General features: G+C 46.7%; 1 protein-coding gene across 1 annotated transcript in view; it reads right to left on the reverse strand.

Annotated features, from left to right (window-relative positions):
- Positions 1-1559: 1559 nt before the first annotated feature.
- Positions 1560-23269, reverse strand: part of gpat2 (glycerol-3-phosphate acyltransferase 2, mitochondrial) — a gene marked incomplete at its 3' end in the record, with an annotated part of 64325 nt that continues 42615 nt past the window's right edge. Inside the window, exons 2-9 of the mRNA XM_076988980.1 lie at positions 12921-13002; positions 8271-8381; positions 7614-7687; positions 6782-6892; positions 5817-5942; positions 5544-5643; positions 3119-3252; positions 1560-1659 (exon numbers count right to left, since the gene is read on the reverse strand). Of these exons, the coding sequence (XP_076845095.1) occupies positions 1560-1659; positions 3119-3252; positions 5544-5643; positions 5817-5942; positions 6782-6892; positions 7614-7687; positions 8271-8381; positions 12921-12971 (807 nt within the window). The remainder of the gene's footprint in view (positions 1660-3118; positions 3253-5543; positions 5644-5816; positions 5943-6781; positions 6893-7613; positions 7688-8270; positions 8382-12920; positions 13003-23269) is intronic.

Consider the following 23269-nt stretch of genomic DNA (forward strand, 5'->3'; position numbering starts at 1 on the left):
ACGGGTCCATAACCTGGGGACGCTCAGACACGGGGTCCATAACCTGGGACGCTCAGACATAGAACAAGTGAAATGAAATCATGATAAACAAAGCACAAACTCTGGTGGAGGGAACAGCCCACCAACAGATTACACGGAGACGAGGACTATAGATACACAGGTAGATTACGGGAGAAACTAGATTGTGATTACACTCAACAAGACCAGGGCGGTGACAAACCCAAAACAAGACCACAAACAAAACCACATGCCACGCCGTGCAGTCACAACACACCCATTCAACTCTCCTTGCTTTCCAACTTATTTCGCGTGTTTTGCCATACTAATAATTCCCCCAGCAACTCCCCGAATGCACGCACGCGCGCCACACAACACACACACACACACACACACACACACACACCACTCGCTGCTCATAGAGCTCCAGAAATATTAGACGCAGAGGTTTTGTTCTTGCTGTGTTTTCTGTTCTGTTTCTGAAACCGTTTGTTTCCAGGAAGGTTGCTTGTCAGGGAAGAGCTGCCAAGACACGTCAACACAATTACAGATGACTGGAAGCTTCTTCCCCGTCCGTACGCAACACCACCTGATTACTAAACAGCACCCCAACGCCGGCTGGCATTAATGGGGCCAGCGCGCCGGCCCCGGGGGCGACCCACAAACCTGGACTGTGCTAAACAAGGCCGCGTTGCTAATGATATTTATCATAGCGCGCAGCATTGATCTTTAATCTATTGCCATGACTCAGCTAAATTAAATCATCATATAGACGGGTCACAAGTGTCGAGATGCAGCGTCCATGTTGATACACAACTCGCCTCGTCTTCTTCACAGGTCAGTTCTGGAGAGGCCGGATGGGTGGTTAGCTCCACCCAATGGGAAGACGTTACTGTCCTGATTGGTGGTTAGCTCCACCCAATGGGAAGACGTTATTGTCCTGTTCGGTGGTTGGCTCCTCCCCTCCTCCTCGCTGCACAGCTGCTGTGTGGGAGCGTCCTGGGCCAGGTGGACACGCTCATCCATCCACAACTACACCTGGTCCACCTCCGCGCTCGTAATATCAGTAATATCAAGACCCCGTGACCATGGAAGCTATTACAGTGCGGCACGGGCTAGTCTGGTCCATAACGGCTCCCTGTAAGGTCGGTGAATAAGCAGGCTGGAATAAGGGGCGGGTGACTGTATACGAGCCTATTCATATTCTCATTTCATAAGCTATGATGTAAGTCCGTGCAGGGCATTATCCAGTGAAGTCTAATCGCTGGGTCCTCTAGCTGTACAACACCAAGATCGATGCTTTTCACTAACCAGCTCTGGAGCTCAGAGAGGCCCAATCAAAACAGAGAATCAGTTATCTGCTTAAGAAAAGAAAAAACAAACAATAACTATAACCATGTGTGTGTGTGAGAGAGAGAGTGAGTTTGTTTTTAGTCTTTTTTAAAAAACAAATAATCCCTCATCAGTAATCCCTCACACAGCTGTTCTAGTTTGCCCAGCTGCGGTGTTCAGCCTGGAATGGGAGGACGTTAGTGTCCAAGGCTCTGCGTTCAGGGACTTACGGAGGTCATCAGGGTCGTGTAGGCGCGGTTCACTTCAGCCTCCCGCTCCGTGCCTACGTGATGGGGAAGGAAGACGACCCCCAGCCTCCGAAGAACGCCTCTGAAGGACAAACGTTACAGCACAACCACACCATCCGCAGACACACCAATGTTATACAGTCCAGTCTCACTGAGACACATAATACATGAATATACATACACATATATGAGAATCCAGGGAGGACCTGTAGTGCACTGTAGTAAAAACGTAGAGGTAGTGAGAACTACAGTGATGAAGACAGAAGCCATTCGACAGCTGTGCAAGCAAAGAGCTTCTTAAGATCTTGGAGGTGACACCAAATGTGAGAAAAAAGTGCGTTTAAAACAGTAAAATTCATTCCAAGTTGGGAGTGTGTAAGCCTGTTCTTTTTCTCTGTGTTTCCCCAACTTCGCTGCTGCCACAGCTGGTAATGCAAACAGACACGTCATTAATGTCCATTAGCATTACATGCCTCGCCACTGGAAACCACAAACCCGTCATTCTGAAGGTCTGAAGGTGTGCGGCACACCGATCAGCAAAGGCTTCGTTTCTCCTGAGTAAAGCTGACTACAGAGCTTGCAAGAAATACAAAATCAAGCGTGCAGTAATGCGAGAGGATGAACGGGTGCTAATGATCGATCCTTTTGTGCCGGTTTCGTGGCCGCGTTAACACATTTACATGCAGCACAGCTAGAGGCACTGCAGACCGCAGTAGCATCGCTAGTTATCTCGCTCGTGAGGAGCCGCTCTTTGATGCTTTTGTCTGAAGATTAGTGGGGGATCCTTAAAATAGGGGCGTGGTCTCAGCACCATCCTGGAAACCTTGTGTAATCGGATGGATGGATGGATGGATGGATTCTTCATGATGAAGGGACTCTGGCTGAAATGTCCTCTACCTCTTTCACTATAGTACACTGCAGTTACTCACCTGGAATATTCTTTGTAGACGTATATAATACACACAACCTCTTCCACATACAAAGCTTTTATTTATAACCTCCTGCCTCAATGGTTTTGTGACTTGTGCACATGAATCATGCATGGCCTGTGATGTAACGCCAAAATCACTAAATCAGCGTATTCATAACTGGCCTTTGAAATAAATATTTGCAGCAGCAAAGCACTATATGCACCACGGCACCATGACAATGAGACTGCGAATATAATACCAGCAGCCCTCAGGGCCAATCAGAATCAGCGGATGGTAATTACCTTTATGACCTCACCCACAGAAAAAGCCCACATCCTCACTCCTCACCTACAATTGTGTTTTGTTTCCTAGCTACACTGCTTAGATCCACTAGTCTCCACCTGTGGGCAGGTCAGCAAGAACCTTTCAGCCAATCAGAACAATCGGTGGCTGGTGCAGTGAGCCTGTGTTTACACTGAGTGGAAGGGAGATCCACTGGGTCCTTAACATCTATTGGTTTACCAAACTGCTGTAGAGTCTAGTCACTGTGGGTGTGTGGTTAGCTGGACCTAACCCAGCCGGGGTACATGCAGTACATGCAGGGTACATGTGGGTGTGTGGTAGGTTTACCTCACGCAGCTGGACCTAACCCCGGCTGGGTAGATGCAGTAAGGAACTCGCAGGTTGTGACAAAACAGAGTAAGTGCGATGAGGGCCTGATCCAGAATGCTCTGACGGATATGCACGTACACCAGTGGGCTTTTCTGCAAAACACACACACACACACACACACACACACACACACACACACATGAATGAGTGCTCTTTATCAAAAGCAGAAAGGCTAGGACGCCAGTACCAGACTACCACTGCAAACGATAGATACAAATGTTTGTTTGACAGGCGTCCACACTTGCAGTATAATAAAGATGCACCTCTCACTCAGCATTACTGCACACGGTCACAAAATGTTCCAGCAATGTAACGGGGACCTAATGTCAAAATAAAAGCCCTGATAAAAAACTTTGGAATGCTTTCAAATGACTGTGATGACTTCACTTAGCTTACATATCACGTCACAGCTGAGGCTGCTTGTTAGTGCTAATATTTCCCTTTTTTAAAAAGATTGGTTTTAGTGGGGTCCACATCACCCCATGGGAAAAGGGGTTCAGGAGGAACGATCTTAGTGGACAATGTTCAGATCATCACACAACCTGCTGCTCAGAGCATATGAGTGGCACTAAACAGGTAGATGAATGGTACTTATCACACACACAGCTGGAGGAGATCCCACACACACACACACTCACACACACACACTCGCGCACACACGCTCGCGCACACACGCTCGCGCACACACGCTCGCGCACACACACTCGCGCACACACACTCGCGCACACACACTCGCGCACACACACTCGCGCACACACACGCTCGCACACACACGCTCGCACACACACACACACACACTCTCGCACGCTCGCACACACACACACACACACTCACACACACACACTCACACACACACACACACTCACACACACACACACTCACACACACACTCACACACACACACTCTCACACACACACACTCTCACACACACACACTCTCACACACACACACTCTCACACACACACACTCTCACACACACACACTCTCACACACACACACTCTCACACACACACACTCTCACACACACACACTCTCACACACACACACTCTCACACACACACACTCTCACACACACACACTCTCACACACACACTCTCACACACACACACTCTCACACACACACACACTCACACACACACACACTCACACACACACACTCTCACACGCTCACACTCTCTCGCACGCTCACACTCTCTCGCACGCTCACACTCTCTCGCACGCTCACACTCTCTCGCACGCTCACACTCTCTCGCACGCTCACACTCTCTCGCACGCTCACACACACACACACACACGCAGCAGGCACTGGGAACAACCCGAGCTGTTCCTTTGAACAGCATCTGCAGCTAGATCGCCGCCTCACATGAGAGGAAGAGCGTTTCCTCTGTGAATATTCAAAACTCAGCTGACTGGAGAGATAAAGGGAAGTGTGATAGAGATCAGACAGGAGCAGGTGTCCCGTCACGGAGACGGAGCACATCGGACAGACCTTCACACGGCCTTGAACGACTACACAGCCCTCGGTGGAAGACAACCTCACTCTGTAAAGAATAAAGCTACACGTCTCTTTATGGCAGAACACCCCTGTAGCTTCAGCCCAAACACCAGCTTGACTGGCACAGCCTTGGTGCAACCTGGAGGGCGGATGGAAGTTCAGACCAGCTGTTTGAGAGCGGTGTGAACTGCCACGCAGGCTGTATGAGAGCGGTGTGAACTGCCACGCAGGCTGTATGAGAGCGGTGTGAACTGCCACGCAGGCTGTATGAGAGCGGTGTGAACTACTACACGGCAGAGTGAAATTAAACTTGGTTATATTGTTCACTGGAAAATCAGCTCCAAATTACATCACACATACACCCACCCAACCACACACATGCCCCTCATACATGCATCCAACCACACACATGCCCCTCATACACCCACCCAACCACACACCCACCCCTCATACACCCACCCAACCACACACCCACCCCTCATACACCCACCCAACCACACACCCACCCAACCACACACATGCCCCTCATACACCCACCCAACCCCACACCCACCCCTCATACACCCACCCAACCACACACCCACCCAACCACACACATGCCCCTCATACACCCACCCAACCACACACATGCCCCTCATACACACACCCACCCCTCATACACCCACCCAACCACACACCCACCCCTCATAAGAAGAGAGAGAGTCTGTTGGAGACGAGGAGAGGGTGAAGCAGGGCACACAGGATGAGTGCAGGAAGTAAGGGATAAAATGGACCGAGGGGAGCATGAAGAAAGGAAGGATGGAGAAACAGGGATGACGGGTGGGAAAGAAGGAAGGAGTCTGAGGAGGGAGGAGTCTGAAGAGGGAGGAGCCTGAGTAGCTGCTTACCAACTGTGTGGCCCGGTGGAGACCAGACATCTGGTTAAGGTTCACCTGTAAGCTGCAGAAAGTCACGCCAAAGATCTTCAGGAGCAACCAGCTCACCAGCCTGATTGAGAGAGAGAGGGTTAGGGAAAGAGAGAGGGAGGAGAGAACGAGAGAGAAAGTGGGGGAGTGAGAGAGAGAGAGAGAGAGAGAGGGAGAGAGAGAGAGGGAGGGAGGAGAGTTAAGGAGAGAGAGAGAGAGAGAGAGAGAGAGAGAGAGGGGACGGGCCAGTCGGACCGGAGCAGTATAGGAGACAGGGAGGTCTCAGCCAAGGCCAACATCTCACTGGGGACTCCTCCAGTGCACAGCTCCTCCACACCACTCTCTCCTGGACAGAGTGCAGGTATTAGGACCTGCCTTACCCTGGACACACACACACACATCCACACACACACGGTCATAGGACAGCAGACTCTTCAAAGCCCTCATTATGCCCTGCACAGCATCAGACAGATAAGCAGTGTCCCTAAACAAGGCTGTGTATGCCCTCGGAGTGAGAAACCTCTGAAAGTGAGAATGTTGTTTTTAGACCATAAAAGGTCGTTTAAATGTTAGGCACCAAATTAAGTGAAGCTCCTGGGTGAGGAGAGGGGGAAATGTGAGCTGAGGTGAACTGGAAGTGTGTGGCACCTCCAAAGAGCAGGGGCGGGTGTTAGATGTCCCATCTCTTAGACTCCGCACCACACCACCAATCGCCAGCCAGCTCCCGGGCCCTCGTGGAGTCTGTCGTCCAATCAGTTTTCGTCTGCCTGACATTAACCAAGGCACGGTAAGGGCGGAGCTAGCCTCTATTGTCACCCAGCACACTACACAGACTCCACAACCCTGTGTACCCATCACTGTTGCTTTATCTACACCCTAGAAAACAACGGCATTCGCATGGCCGTCTTTAAGAGCGAGTTCACTGGCCGTGGGAGTCTAGGCCATGAATGCTGTGTTTGCTCAGTCAGGACAGTTGCCCCCTGGTGGTTCTCCACCCTCACTACACCCAGGAGCCAGGCCGGCCAGTGACATCACTTTCAATTAGATACCAGTGAGAAAAATAAAGAAATAATCCAGCAGTGGAAAATGAAGAAATGAAGTCCAGGCCCAGAGCTGCGGTGGACCCAGAGCACCTCACAGGGCCCTCCTGGTTCCACAGCGTCTGCATGTTGGAGAGAGGAGGTCCAACACCCACGGAGCAGCTGTGTAGTGAGCAGTACCTGTCCTTGCTGCACACCCTCACAGGTCCGTCTCCAGCAGGACTGAGGTGAACCTTACGGCCCCAGACAAACAGCACGCAGCACACACGCCTGACTAGCCAGCCCCGGTACCTGAAACACACACACACACACACGCACACACACACGCACACGCTTACGCATGGGCACGCTTAAGCACGCACACTTGTGTAAACTCATATTGTTTCATTTGACCAGAAACAAAATGAAAACACTCCCCACCCAATTAAGAAACAAAGCCAATCGTGTCTGTGCCACAGCGTGTCACCAAAATATTAATTTGCTCCTCAAACGAATGAACTTGCGTCTTCATTTGGATCGCTCACTTCTACAGAGATGACAGCACATGTCTGAAGTGTGTGTGTGTGTGAGGATTTATGGGGAGTGGTATTGAAAGGCTGAGAAATTGATCATTCGTCCAAATGCCTCTTGTACCCGGGCTGGCGTGAGAGAGGCCGGTCCCATGTGTCTCCTCTAATGAAGTACACGATAGTGACACAGGCTACCACACAAGAGGCTTTCTACTCGATGGCGGGCTGACGCTAGAATGCAACAACACTGGAGGAGAATTTAATCAGGCGGTGAGGGGAGGCGGGGGTAGATAAGCTAGAATTTGAATTTTACTGGCCACTTAGGAGATCTTCTAGGTGACAACTTGTTTCTCTGTGCACACGCAATCCAATCAAATCCTCTCAAAATGCCACAATGCCTTCCACATCTGGGCTGGACTGTGCTGCACTACACTAACCGTGAGGGACGGGGGGCCACTGTAGGTCTGTAGGGTCAGGGAGCTCGGGCAGAGGGCTGATCTTACCTGGTGTGGGTTTCGTTCACGCAGAGAAGGTTCCGGAAGCCAAGACACGGAGTGTGATGTAGTAGCTTTCGACCCTGAGAGGCAGGAGAAGCAACTTGTGGTCAAACGCACAGTGCCTAAGCAACTCACTGCAGACTGCACCCTGCACAGCAGTGTGTGTGGCACAAATAAAACCGTGAACCTTGTTGCTAGGGGAGATGATCACTAGTTGCCAGGGTCCAGATGTTCAAGCGGATGCTCTAACAGGAGTTGATGCATTTGACGTCTCAAATAGAATTCAGCAGCTGTGCTGGTGGGGCTGAGATTAAAACCCCACACACCGAGGGATTCAACCCAATAACCACCTAATTACAGCTCCATTACAGCCACTTCCTTCCAGTGCACTGATGTCTCCACCGGGAGCTGTGCTCCTACAAACAAGCCTAGTCATCCAGCAGCTCGTAAAACCCTGGCGCTCCAGTAGGGCAAGAACCTCTGGAGTCTTCATTACTTCCACTGTCATCTTCTAATGAACGTTTTTATCACACAGAAAAGACAATGTGTCCTTGTGTTCAAAACCACTGTTATATCTTACAGCGCAACATAAAGCTTGAATCTGAAATTCTGAAATGCATTTGAAATCAAGAGGCGCGCGCGCGCACACACACACAGACTCACCAGACTCTCCGGAGTGCATTGGTGACAGCACTGACCCACCAGGGGTCTGAATTTACCAATGAAGGGAGTCACAGTCTTCAGTTTCTTCCTGATCTTCACTCCGCAGGATAACTACACACACACACACACACACACACACACACAGATACATACACACACACACAGATCAACGGGTGGCAAAAGCGGAATGTCTTTCAAGGATGAAAGAGAACAAAATAAATAAATAAACAAATCTCTCTTCTCATCTTGCCAAATATTTCAAGCAGAGATCAAATGCGACAGTCCAGCCAGTGAGAAGCCTGTGGTGGTTACTTAAGTACCTCATCCACACTGCCCGTCCTCCACCCCTCTGCCCGTCCTCCACCTCTCTGCCCATCCTCCACCCTTCTCCCCGTCCTCCACCCCTCTGCCCGTCCTCCACCCTTCTCCCCATCCCTCTGTCCTCTCTGTAATCAACCCCTTCACCTCTCCTGGCTCACACCTTTTTCACGGAACAAAGTTTATGGGCAAATGCTAAGAAAACGTTGAGGTGGTGATGAGGCTGGGAGAGACTACAGACACACGTCCCTGGGAGAGACTACAGACACAGACGTCCCTGGGAGGAGTTGGACGTACGGCAGACGTGCGAGTGGACAGCGTCCCACTGGCTGGTGTCAAACGCGGAGACTGCTCTGAATTATCGCTCGTGCTGAATTTCAACTGAGGATGACATCAATTCAGGCAGTTATTGATCTTCACATTACAGCGCAGACAGATAAGACACTGGCCCAGAGACAAGAGAGATTGATTCATCATTCAGGAAACGTCTCTGCTGCTCATGGCATCGCAGCCTCTGATAATCTGTGTGGGAAATCCAATCACGGTACTTAATTATTAAAAAAAGACTGAATAATAGACAAGAATTCATGACACCCAGGTTAATTCTGTTAATATCCATTGTCTGTGAAATCTGAAATAACATCATCAGTAGAAATAAAGTGATCTCACATTCTCTCACAGACTCCCCCTGTAGTTCTGGTCACGCATAATGACGGTGCAAAATGAAAATACTGCAGGAGACAGTCTGAACTACACTGTGTTAAAATGGTTTCATTAAAATTGATATAAGTGTTAATATATTCTTGTTAAAATATTCTTCACTGAAGTTTTTATTCTGCACAGAGGATAACACTGTTTTGGTACACAAACTCAATTAACCGTCAGTAAAGAAGCAGTCACCAGAACAGACGTGTTCAGTCCAGACTCAAGCAAGAAAGTAAACAGTAAAAAAAAAAAAAAAATCCATTACATATTAGTTAATAACTCAATCATTGTCTGCTGATCTGAGTACAGTACATATTAGCTGATAGGTCTCGTTCTACCACTGCAGATGCTGTGGTGATGCAGGCGTAATCGAGGGCCAGCAGTGTGTCTAATAACTCACAGCTGAAGGTTGAAGGGCTGAAGGTTCAGAGCAATACACATTTCCAGCTGATCTTTCCTAAACAAAGCATGCTGTTTATGTAACTGTGCTGTGTGCATGCGCAGACATTACACACAGCCTGTCCTGTGCCTAGAATCTGATTGCACTCATCAGTGTGGCCTGCTACGACAATCATCCTACCATTCTCACATGCCTGAGAGGGTTGGTGCCTGTGCAGAAGATGCCGCTGAAGAGCCTTCTGCCACCAGAGCCAGTCCACACCTGCACACCCTGATCGACGGCAGGGACAAACACGGCTTAATGCACAGAACAGCCCTTAAGGAGCGCCCTCAGCCCTAAAGGAGCGCCCTCAGCCCTAAAGTAAGGCGATGAGAAACTACTAACTGCATTTAAGGCCATGGGTCCATCTGATCAACCATTACATCTGTAACACGCTGCAAACTTCGAGTGTGTTTAACAAAAGAATACTTGGGACTGGTCCCTGCACACGCTGTACAGAAACCCACCCACGTTAGTAGGGTAATTAGTCAATGTAGTAAACAGATGAGCAGAGCTGTTTATTATCAGAACTCTCCAGAGCATTGCTGTGGACTCGCTGCTCATTAACTAGACCAATGGTAGTCTTTTAAACTCAACCTGTGAAGCCAAAATCACAACTTCAATTAATACATGACTGTTTGTACAGCCCCAAAGCCTAAACTGGTCTTTGTGCTTATTAGTTTTTGAACACACCATTTAAAGACTTCGTCTGATAGACAAGAGTACTCCCCTTACTACTTTTCTACACCACATTATTAACGTATTCCCTTTCCTTAAGGAAAAAACAAAGAAAAAGTTGGTTTATTTATTAATTTTTTTTTTTAAAGAAACCGATATAGTGTATATACAGTTGCAATCAAAAATATTCAACCCCCCAAAGATTTTAAGGATTTATCAATATATGTTTTTTCAAATAGCAAGATTCTGATTTGGATGACTTCTTTATGAGTTGAGTGATACATAAAATCAGAACAGAAAATGCATGATATAGTATTTGTGTGTAACAGTATATTTTGTTAAGATAGCCATGTCACAATTATTCAACCCCTATATAATATTGTTGTTGTTTTTAAAGCTTTCTGACAGGTTTTATGGACTGAAGTGGAGATGAAACATAACTAAGCCTTTGAGAACTCTATAATGATCCTTCATTTGCTTCAGCTGTGATGCATATATAAACCCCACCCATGAAGGAATTCAAGGTGAGTTGCATTCACGGGAAAGACAAAGGAGCTTCCACAAAAGCCGAGAGAGGAGATTATTTCATTGCACCTAAAGGGCCTTGGGTATAAGAAGATTTCCACAAAATATAACATCCCAAGAGACACCATTGGGAGCATTATAAGGAAGTTTAAAACTTATGGAACAGCTGCAAACCTGCCTGGCCGTGGAAGAAAGCCCAAAATTTCATCAAGGGTCCTTAGCAACTTAGTCAGGAAAACTAAGAAAAACCCCATGTAAGTGCAAGACACCTACAGAATGACCTGATGAAGGCTGGAACAAGTGCTTCAGTAGCAACTATAAGACGTGCGCTGAATAAAAGAGGACTTCATGGCCGGACTCCAAGACGCACTCCACTCTTAACCACAAGGAACATCAAAAGTCGACTAGAATATGCCAGGAGGAATTTGGATAAGGCTACAGAGTTTTGGGAGACAGTTCTATGGACTGATGAAACCAAACTGGAACTGTATGGACATATGGACCAATGGTATGTCTGGCGTGCGAAAGGCCAGGCTTACGACCAGAAGAATACCATCCCCACAGTCAAGCATGGAGGTGGGTCATTGATGATGTGGGGCTGTTTTTCTGCAGCAGGAACTGGTATTCTTGATTGTGTACCTGGCATCATGGATTCTCAGAAATACCAGGCCATTTTAAAGAGGATTGTGATGGCATCTGTTGACAAATTAAACCTTGGCAATCATTGGACCTTCCAGCAAGACAATGACACACCTCAAGTCAACCAAAGCTTGGTTGAGAAAAAGATCATGGAATGTCCTAAAGGATGCTCCACAAAGTATTGAAGCAGGGGGTTGAATAATAGTGCACATGCACATGTGTACAAAGAGTTACATTTTTCATTTGAACTTCAAAGTTAAGTCAACTTCTGTTGTCAAAATAACTCAAATATACATTAATAAATACTGTTTGTTGTTTAATGAGGTTATTTTGTCATTTATTGTCAGTCTTTCATCCACATCTCCTATAATGTCTTTGGAGTTGAGGGGGTTGAATATTTCTGATTGCAACTGTATACGAGTATTGCCCATTAGACAAAGATCTCAATGTTTCTGAAGTCCAACCATGTTTTTTCCTTCCTGGTCCAGAAGCATGTGGTGGGGACAGGATGTGGGTTAGCTTAGCGCACACCACCTACCGTCCACCTGAGAACCGAGCACGAGCGACTTCGTCTTCTCCGAGCACCATCAGGGTCAGCAGAATTACGACAGGAGTCCGAAACACAGAAATATGTCTCGGAGGTGATTTAGACGAATACAGACCGTGATAAATTGCTAGCTGTGGTTACTCTGAGCAACAGTGAGAGTGCAATTAATAATCATGATCGGTGTCTCTCACTGCGGCGTCCTGGTACGCTGTAAACCAACGGCCGTCGTTTGTCAAGTTCAGCGTGTGATTTGTCAGTAGCAAATGAAATGATCTAAGATTGGTTGATGCAAAACACACAAACACACACAAAAGTCCTGCAATTCACGAGAGCACCAATTTGATAAGTGATGACTTTCATTCTTAGAAAACTTGGCTATAATGCATCAGTGTGATTATTACCAGGAACAGATTTGATCATTAAGAGCAGAAGAGAAAGTCTGCAGATGAGAAGCCGGCATTACAGGGCAAAAGCATCTAATGATGTTTCTGTTTAGTCTACGTTAATGTGTTATATGTTTATTAGATGTTAATGTTAAGAACAACATCAGTAGGGTGAAGGCTCTGCTTCTACAGCTGTAATTACACTCTAGTGAAGCCTGAACGTGCCCCTCTCAATCATTATGTCCAGCAGTGCATTTCCAGAAGGCTAAACAATCTTGTGGCTTTCATGCTCAATATCTTGCTGTAATTGATCAAATTCCATGGGCACCTCCTTGACCTGGGCAGTGTGGAGGAGAGGGTGTGTGTGTGTGTGTGTGTGTGTGTGTGAGGGAGAGGGGAGGTGTGTGTGAGCTTACAGCAGGGCGTGGGGGGACAGTCAGGGACTCTGTGGACATGTCTCTGCTCATGAGGCCCAGTGTTTAGTCTTCCTCGTCTAGCCTGCAGAGAACAAGAAGCATCAATAAATCTCCAAGATCAGGAAAGGGATACAGGCAGAAACTTACATAATAAAGAAAACTATATATAAATACAGAAAAAAGACTTTTAAAGACAAAGCAAAAAACGCACTGTGATCTTCCTATACCACGAAAGCAAACACTATTGGGATGCATTACATAAGATCCCTTATCTCCCCTTTACAATTGCTTGTAACAAACTTAGATGTCACTTTTTCATAAATCTAGAATTTTCCACAGGCTACAAATAATACCTAAAACAATATCCTTGACAGGGTGATTAAATCATGCCTGTTTAGGAAGAGAGGCAGGCTGCTCTGACATTAACACTGTTCTCTGGAAAGATCTGGAAAAAAAACAACACTCGCTGAAATCTAGAAACTGTGGTTTATCTTTTCAATTACCAAGGCGAAAACTTGGTGTAGGATCGTCTCGAAAAAAGGATAATCGTCCTCGTTCTTTTCTTGAGAGGGACGTATTCCCACCATCAGTCATGAGAACAGAAGTGGTGGGCAGAGTTACTGGGCAGGACGCGTGAGCTGCCGCACTGCACCATCATGCCCTGATCTGAAGCTTGAGAACCAACCAGCTTGTAAGAGCGGTAGGATCTAGAGATTAGAATAAAGCTTTTTTAAGGCGTTTTAAGGCTAAGAATGTGAAAAAAATCTAGAAGTTAAGATCTGTAAATGGTTCCTCGTGTCATATGTTTGCTCATTGCATTTTAAAAAGATTATTCGTACCAAAATAATCGAAGTGAATCATATTGAAAGTCAAGGGAAAAAAAAAAAAATCCTTCAATCGAGTCATTGTGAGGTCAGTTATAGCCCCGCCCCGAGTTCCCCGTTGCCAAGTCGACTGCTTGCCCCTCCCACTCTCATCCCTCACTTACACCATGATCTTACATTAAACAAACAGCAGCCAGACATCAAACACGGGAGCCAGTCGGAGAGGGCTGACAACAAGACTCACCTCGTCTCTCTCTCTCTCTTTAATAACGTCCAACTTTCATTCTAGGCTGAATCAAGACAGCTGAAGGACCATGGAAGTTGGGAGTGCAACACACACACACACACACACACACACACACACACACACACACACACACACACTGCAGGTTGAACACATCAGTGTGTGTGCTCTCTCCTCATGTCAAAGTTTCACATAAGGATCACCAGGACAGGAGGTGTTGACTGGGCCTCCCTAACCTGCTGCTGGCCTCGTCCTGTCAGTGCCCCCCTAAACACTCCCTCTCCTCCCTGCACACGCATCAGAGCTCCATTAAGGGCTCGTTAATGAGCTGCTGAGAGGAGTCAGGTGTGTGACGTGCAGGGAATAGGCAGCATAGAGGGCAAGGGAGGGCAGGGCCTGCAGGGCCCCTCCCACACACACACACACACACACACACACACACACACACACACACACACACACACACACACACACACACGGCAGTGCCGGGGATTTGTATTCACCTGCTGTAGCTTAACTGCTTCCGTCGATGCAACTTAGCAACTTGACACACACCAGACACAGACTTGGATTAGTTCACCGCAGCCCGTGTGGGAGTGTCTCACTGTCCATCCACCATGCAGGGACCAATCACCTCGCACTATGATGTCAACCAGCAAAGGCTCTGGCTGATTAAACAAAGAGCGGTCTACATGTGATCTAACTGATCCGGCCCATCTCTGTGGATCTAATTGATCCGGCCCATTTCTGAGGATTTGTGGCAAAGCATGTCTTCATTAAACTTCTCATCTTCACAGATCATAGCCCAGGTGAATTCACATAAATAATGCACACAATATTTCTTATTAATTATTCAATTAAAGAATTAAATAATTATTTAATTACTGTTTCTTCATGTTTCAGATATGACAAAACTGTGCGTCAGGGGCTGGTTAGAAGTTTAATCTCATATCACAAGCAGTGTCCAACACCTGTCCTCACCTCTGTCTGACCTCTTCACCTCTGCCTGACCTTCTGACCTCTTCACCTTCACTGCACCTGGCCGTTCTCTTCTTCAAATGTGATTAAACAGAGTTAAATAAGGGGTTGAGGCATATAAATTAATCATGCGTGCCTTCCTACACTGAACAGGAATAGTGATCTTTTCACTAAATAATACATCTTAGGAAGTTTAAAGGGAAGTTAGAAACCTTTAAACAGTCTGATGTGTGGCTGACTGGGCGGCGTGCCAGGCTGTAGCACCAGTTACCCACGTCTCTGCTCATACTCAGAGTTCAACAATTCATCTGTTTATTAATTCATTAAAGACTTTTGACTCTCAACTAAACACAGGCCAAAGGAGAGGCACGCTCCCCCACGTAGATGATTCACACCTCAACCACACAGACAGCTTCCTGCCACTCTTACATGACTATGTTAAGCAAAACACAGCTCTGAAACACAGCTCTGAAACACAGCTTCGTAACACAGCTCCAATAGATAGTCTGGTAACCGTTCCGAAACACTGACGGTGATCAAATTGAGAGAAAAGCAACACAGATAAACCAATAAAAAAAGCATCAGCATTGCGTTTCACGGTTGGCTGGATATGTTCATGTCAACCTTCATAAGAATTCATGACATCTGCTACATTCAAAGTTTTAATACTTCAAGGCAAGTCTAGTGTAACATCACAACTCAAGGCTGTCCCAAAACAGAAATAAGTCATAAAAACAGGATGATAGCTTGTCCCAGCCGTATTATGATCAATAATAATTATGTTGGTAAATAAATATCTCTACATTCATTAGCAAACAATTCCATTTCTCCCCAAATGTTCATATTTTCTGAGCAAACTAAGACATTAAGGTATGATGATTTAGTGAGACTGTCCCCACTGCTTTTTAAGGCACAATTAGGTCTTATATTTTGTAGTAATGCTAGCAAAAAATAAGTTCAGTAAGAAATAATTTGGGGTTATTTCAAACTCCCGTGACTGCAGTGTCTGCCCAGCCCTGCACGCAGAGATCATCTGTTTACACCGACGTCAAGATGTTTGTTTTCCTACATGCTCAGTTAAACCTTACAGCCTATGAATATTCTGAATGGCTCACTACTGCAAATGCACATTTATACCTCTGATCTCATTTCTGTCATGTTTTATCATAGAAAAAAAATGGTTAATGTATTAAAATTCACTCTGTAACCAGGCAACCAAGGAAAGGACAGTGGGATAATACGGCTGAAGGATCTCTCCTTTCACGTACGCTGGGAAGATGTGTGTGTATGTTCTGACATACAATGGGCGACACAAATCTATTGTTTGTAAATAAAGCCGAGGGTGAGAGTGTGATCATATTCTCAGAGGGAGGAGGGCATTTCCTTTTGTTCTTTTAATGGCTTCTCCACACGTGAGAGACGGTGGAGCAAATAAACAAATAAACAAACAAACAAACGAAGAAGAAAAAAAAAAAACTCCCCCTGCCTTTCAGCAGACGCCGCGGACGTGGCCGGAGCAGACGGACGTGGACAAGGATGGAGGAGACCACAGCGTGGTGCGCGGTGGAGAGGCGCGGTGGAGAGGCGCGGGGGGGGTCACACACACCCTCCATGCCAGGCTGGTTGTCAGCTCCATCTAGCAGGACGTTGTGTAGGAGTGAAAGTGGGCACTTGTGACAAAGGACTGATGTTGACAGTCAGGGATAAACCTGCTCTTTCACCTCCATTTTCTCCTTTATTCACATTTTCACCTTTTGTCCTTTACTCTTTTTGTCTCATTTAGGACAAACACAAACCAGACTGACAACAAAAAACAAAAAACAACAATGACAGCAGAGAAGGGCTGTGTTGTGAGGTGTACCCTCTGCCTTTCATTCTACACACACTCACACAAGAAGAGAGCAGTAAATATACCCTTGCTGGACACTGTCTTTATGTAAAGGGAAACGTTTTTGAGGGCAGGTTCTTCCAACGATATCCGTCAGACTACAGGTGCCAGTAAGGCCTCTGGAATTCTAGAAAACTGCCAAAGTCAAGAATTCAATTGAATCATTTTATTACAACAATCACCCATTTTTATTTATAAGACAGAGATTAATTACCCCAGCATTCACCAGAGTGCCCCAGGGTTCACCAGAGTACCTGAGCGTACTCCAGCATTCACCAGAGTACCCCAGCGTTCACCAGGCTACCTGAGCGTACCCCAGCGTTCACCAGGCTACCTGAGCGTACCCCAGCGTTCACCAGGCTACCTGAGCGTACCCCAGCGTTCACCAGGCTACCTGAGCGTACCCCAGCGTTCACCAGGCTACCTGAGCGTACCCCAGCGTTCACCAGGCTACCTGAGCGCACCCCAGCGTTCACCAGGCTACCTGAGCGCACCCCAGCGTTCACCAGGGTACCTGAGCGTACCCCAGCGTTCACCAGGGTACCTGAGCGTACCCCAGCGTTCACCAGGGTACCTTAGCGTACCCCAGCGTTCACCAGGGTACCTTAGCGTACCCCAGCGTTCACCAGGCTACCTTAGCGTACCCCAGCGTTCACCAGGCTACCTTAGCGTACCCCAGCGTTCACCAGGCTACCTTAGCGTACCCCAGCGTTCACCAGGGTACCTGAGCGTACTCCAGCGTTCACCAGGGTACCTGAGCGTACTCCAGCGTTCACCAGGGTACCTGAGCGTACTCCAGCGTTCACCAGAGTACCTGAGCGTACTCCAGCGTTCACCAGAGTACCTGAGCGTACTCCAGCGTTCACCAGGCTACCTGAGCGTACTCCAGCGTTCACCAGGCTACCTGAGCGTACTCCAGCGTTCACCAGGCTACCTGAGCGTACTCCAGCGTTCACCAGGCTACCTGAGCGTACTCCAGCGTTCACCAGGCTACCTGAGCGTACTCCAGCGTTCACCAGGCTACCTGAGCGTACTCCAGCGTTCACCAGGCTACCTGAGCGTACTCCAGCGTTCACCAGGCTACCTGAGCGTACTCCAGCGTTCACCAGGCTACCTGAGCGTACTCCAGCGTTCACCAGAGTACCTTAGCGTACTCCAGCGTTCACCAGAGTACCTTAGCGTACTCCAGCGTTCACCAGAGTACCTTAGCGTACTCCAGCGTTCACCAGAGTACCTTAGCGTACTCCAGCGTTCACCAGAGTACCTTAGCGTACTCCAGCATTCACCAGAGTACCAGAGCGTACCCCAGCGTTCACCAGAGTACCTTAGCGTACTCCAGCGTTCACCAGAGTACCTTAGCACGTTCACCAGAATACCTGAGCGTACTCCAGCGTTCACCAGAGTACCTGAGCATACCCCAGCGTTCACCAGAGTACCAGAGCGTACTCCAGTGTTCACCAGAGTACCAGAGTGTACTCCAGTGTTCACCAGAGTACCAGAGTGTACTCCAGTGTTCACCAGCGTTCACCAGAGTACCTGAGCATACTGCAGCGTTCACCAGAGTACCTTAGCGTACCCCAGCGTACAAAGTAGACAAAATGGCCTATAGGCTCATTTGCAGCCCAAATCCAGATTAAACAGCCTAGTTAAACATTAAGTGACATCATTGACACCCCATCAAGCCCATGCAGGCGTCTCATCTAAGGTCTTAGGTGGGTAGCTGCTGGTCTAAGCTCCACTAATGACGAGGTAGAAGGACAGGGCTGTCCAGGTCTGGGGTCATGACAATAGCCTCTCCATGGTGCCCTACATTCATCTGTTCTGGCCTTATCTATAGCCCATGAATTATAAAGTTCATTATGATATGATGGTCATATTATATATACACTGTTCAAAAAAATAGAGGAAACACTTAAACAACACAATATAACTCCAAGTCAACCAAGTCAAGTCTGTGAAACCAACCTGTTCAGTTAGGAAGCAACACTGATTGTGAATCAATTTCACCTGCTGTTGTGCAAATGGAACAGACAACAGGTAGAAATGAGAGGTAAAAAGACACCCCCTATAAAGGAGTGGTTCTGCAGGTGCTGACCACAGACCTTTTCTCTGTTCTCATCCTCTCTTACCTTTTCTAACCCTGGCTGATGTTCTGGTCACTTAAGCTTTATGTTAGTTCTCTCACCATAGAGGTAGCATGAGGCAGTGTCTACAACCCACAGAAGTTGCTCAGGTAGTGCTGCTCATCCAGGATGGAACATCAATGCGAGCTGTGGGTTCCCCAGACCTGAATCTAATTGAGCACATCTGGGACATCACGTCTCGTTCCATCCACCAAGGCCACGTTGCACCACAGACCGTCCAGGAGTTGACTGACGCTTTAATCCAGGGGTGGGAGGAGATTCCTCAGGAGAACATGATCCGCTGTCTCATCAGGAGCATGCCCAGGCGTTGTAAGGAGGTCATACAGGCACGTGGAGGCCACACACACTACAGAGCCTCATTATTACTTGTCTTGAATTTCCACTGAAGTTGGATAAGCCTGTCATTTGACTTTCCACTTTGATTTTGAGTATGATTCCATATCCAGACCTCCATGGGATAATAACTTTAATCTACATTGATCACTGATTTTCAACTGGAATATTTTATTCATTATTCATCTTTTTGAGCAGAAACACACACACACACACACACACACACACACACACACACATATATATATATATTAGTGGTGGGCCGTTAACGGCGTTCGTTAATTTGATAATCTTATCGGGTGATATAAAAATTATTGCCATTAATCTATTCTTAAAGTTAGGTTGGGAACTGGGTCAAAATGGGTAAGTAAACTATGATGACTTTCACCTTGATAGTTTAGCTCGGCTGTATTCCTAACCAAATTGCACAGTAGGGGCGAGAACGAGTTTTCAAACCTGTGAATTATAAATCGTACGTGTGTTTACATGGATGTAGCCACGAAGTCGCCAGGTTTGCTTCATAGAAAATTCATTTTTAGGAACGTAAAGTGTTACCGGCGCGGAGCTCGGAGCGGTCGTTTTCTGCATGGTCCTAGCGCTAGATTCGTCACTATTTAAATATTTCCATGAGTTTAAATGTACTAAATGTTGGCTTACATTTCAAATATCATGTTTAGCTGAACAAACATGTTATCAACCCCTTTTAATGTACAGTATGTTAGGCTTACAAATTCATGTTTAACTGAATAAACTGTTGAACACAAGTAGCCTACATTTTATTGAGCATGTTTTTTTCTTCAAGTATCAAAGTAGAACAGCTTCCTCAAGCAGTCATTGATGCATTTTGGAAACAGGAGATGAGCCCCTGGTCTAATGCACCCTCTGTATTAAGAAACCCTATCTCAAAAACTGACTTTTAGTCATTACTTGGGTAGCACGCATATGAGCCATTTTAATATAGATTAATATAGGCTCATATGCGTGCTACCCAGATTAATCTAGATTAATTTCAAGATTTCAGTGAGATTAATCTAGATATATATATATACACACACACACACAGGGAGAGAGAGGGAGAGAGAGACAAACATATGAAACCTGTATGTGAGAAAGAGAGAGAGAACATGTAGTGTATGTGTGTGGGAGAATATAACAAGTCTGTGTGTGTGTGTGTGTGTGTGTGTGTGTGTGTGTAATTGAGTGAGTGGGAGGGGGAAATCGAGTGAAGAGAGGGAAAAGGAGAGAGAGGGTGGGAGAGTGAGTGAGTGAGTGAGTGAGTGTGTGTGAGACGGAGGGAGAGACACTAGAAGCTAGAGTCTGATCCAGCTTATCTCTAAACAAATGGACTCGCTGATCAAATATGTGTGCATTAGAATTAAATTCAGTTTGCATTGAGTAAGTAAAATTTAATTGTATACCGCTTTTAAGACTGTTGTCACAAAACAGTGTTTGTTGTCACAAAGTCGTCACTGGGAAGACTGGGAATTGGGACTGGTGAGTGGGCGAGGGACTGGAAGGTTGATAGTTAGGTGTGAGACAGTGTGAAATGATGCCTGTATGTTGGGAGTTACTGACGATGACGAGCTGATCTCCAGTGAGTACAGACATGTGTCTTCATAAGGGGCCCGAGAACGTATTAGACCACTGTACCTGCAGTACAGTGCCATGTACAGAAACAACCTCCACACTGACAGCAATGACAAGAACTAAAGAGAAACCCCAGGTGTCCTGTTTGGGACTGTTAGATGTGTAAGCAGCCATGTCTCTTGTATTTAGCAACACAGTTGAAGCCGCTATGCATCACTTGCTGGCAGTGCGGCAGCACAGTTGGCTGAATAGCTTGGACATGTCCACAAATCTTGGTGGAGTGCAGCTGTAAACCACACCTCCTCTCCTAAAACACACCTGCTTTCCTAAACCACACCTCCTCTGCTATACCACACCTCCTCTGCTAAAACCACACCTCCTCTCCTAAAACACACCTGCTTTCCTAAACCACACCTGCTTTCCTAAACCACACCTCCTCTGCTAAAACCACACCTCTTACGAGGTCAGCGAAGTAGCCCAGAATCCTGATGAGCTTTTATAACCTCCCCCCCCCCCCCCCCCCACACACACACACACACACTCACCTACAGACCCAAAACCCACACACACCACCTGTCACCGTTACAGCACAACACCTTCTACAATGCTATAAGCAGAGAGATTTGGAAATATTTTAAATATATATATTATTTCTCTACATTGTTTCCAACCTCACTGATCAATACTATACCCACCTCCGTTCAGACACCTACAGTAAATTGATTTTGGTTCTCAACACTCCTCTATCTGACTTTACAGTTCATATAGTCATTCAATAGAAACACTGAAAATTCATATTGCTAAAGTTGAATTGAAATGACACTCATTTTACAACAATAAAAAATAAATAAAACAAAAGCAAAATGTCACCATGGAGCCAACCGTGCGCCGATTTTTATTTTAGTAATTAACATATATGGTAATGAACATGAATATTTAAACAAATATTTATCAGGCTGAAATGGCAGAAGTCCAGCTGGATTCGGTTCTTTTTAGTGAAGGCGTTTCCTTGAAGTTAAAGACCTGTGAACTGGGAGGGAGCACAGACTCAGACATCCAGACACTCACCGACTGCTCACCGAATGGAGAAGTGAACATCAACCCATGTCTCTGTGCCACAGTACCGGAGGACTAGCGGTTCAAACAAAGCCCATCTCCACCTCCACCCGAGAGTTGGGCTGAGCCTAGAACAGCGCCTGGGGCTGGAGCCGCCACCCTGCAGGTCCAGAGACGCACCGCCCATGCGGGGGGACGCTCCCGGAGCAGAAACAGCAGACATACCCACAGAGGTCCGCGTCTTTGAAAAGACGATTAGTGCTTCATCATTACCCCATGACAAACAATCACCCCCTACAGCCACAATGATAGCAATTACATATGCGTATTATCAACACATTTACCACTCGCTTCCCGGTACGCCTTGTAGCGAGTGGATGAGGGGAACGGGAGGTCAGAGCTCGATGCTGAAGTTACTCCAGGTTGTTCTGCAGAGCTTCACGTTACGGTTGAGCCCAGAGCTTAAATCCAACTTTAATGGGGCAGCCACGTCTTGCACAGACCTGGCAATGCTAACCCATTACGAAACCTTCTGGGTCATTAATGTAAATGCAGATGACAGCTGCCTCTTCGAACAGGCCCATAACATCAGCTACAAATATCACCTCCTCTATAAAAGCTAAAAGGACAAGGAGACGGGCGCTGTGGTGTTTGGCAGTACAAAGAAAGAATGTACAACTCTATACGTCTTTATAACACGGTCTCATTTGAATAATATTACGTAGGTGCTATTTAACATGGTGACCGGCTACATGAATAGATTATTATTATAATTAGGGAAGATTCTGAAAGAAGATTGTAAATCTAACCTCAAATCTAGTGACATTTCTAATCAGGTTATTGGCTAATCTCACAATTATCACCTCACACGTAACAGCTTTTCTGGTTTCTGGTTCAGCTCATCAGCACTACACTGAGGTTCTTCTCTGCAAAACCACAGGAACTCCGGCGACGTGGCCGACAGTCATCACCTGCTCACCAGCAATGCACACTGGGGAAAACGCTGCTAACAAAGCTACAGAGGAAGCCAAACGACTTGCAGGGACGTAGCCCAACCCCCCAGGACAAAAGGAACACAGGACCCTAAAGTCCGGAGACATCAGTGTTAAGAACAGTGCACAAGACAAAAAAGGTGGAGACGGTGTTTCCTTTAAAATAATTACACCTCAGCCAAACAAGCAAGAAAAAATGGTTTAGGATGTTTTGTTATTTTGGATTTACAGATAAAGCCAAAGAGGTTCTTTGCGCAGACATCCACAAGGCATGATTGCTGCAGCAACTGAAATTCTGCAAGC

Source organism: Brachyhypopomus gauderio, unplaced genomic scaffold, assembly GCF_052324685.1.
Source record: "Brachyhypopomus gauderio isolate BG-103 unplaced genomic scaffold, BGAUD_0.2 sc65, whole genome shotgun sequence".
NCBI classification, from domain to species: Eukaryota; Metazoa; Chordata; class Actinopteri; order Gymnotiformes; family Hypopomidae; genus Brachyhypopomus; species Brachyhypopomus gauderio.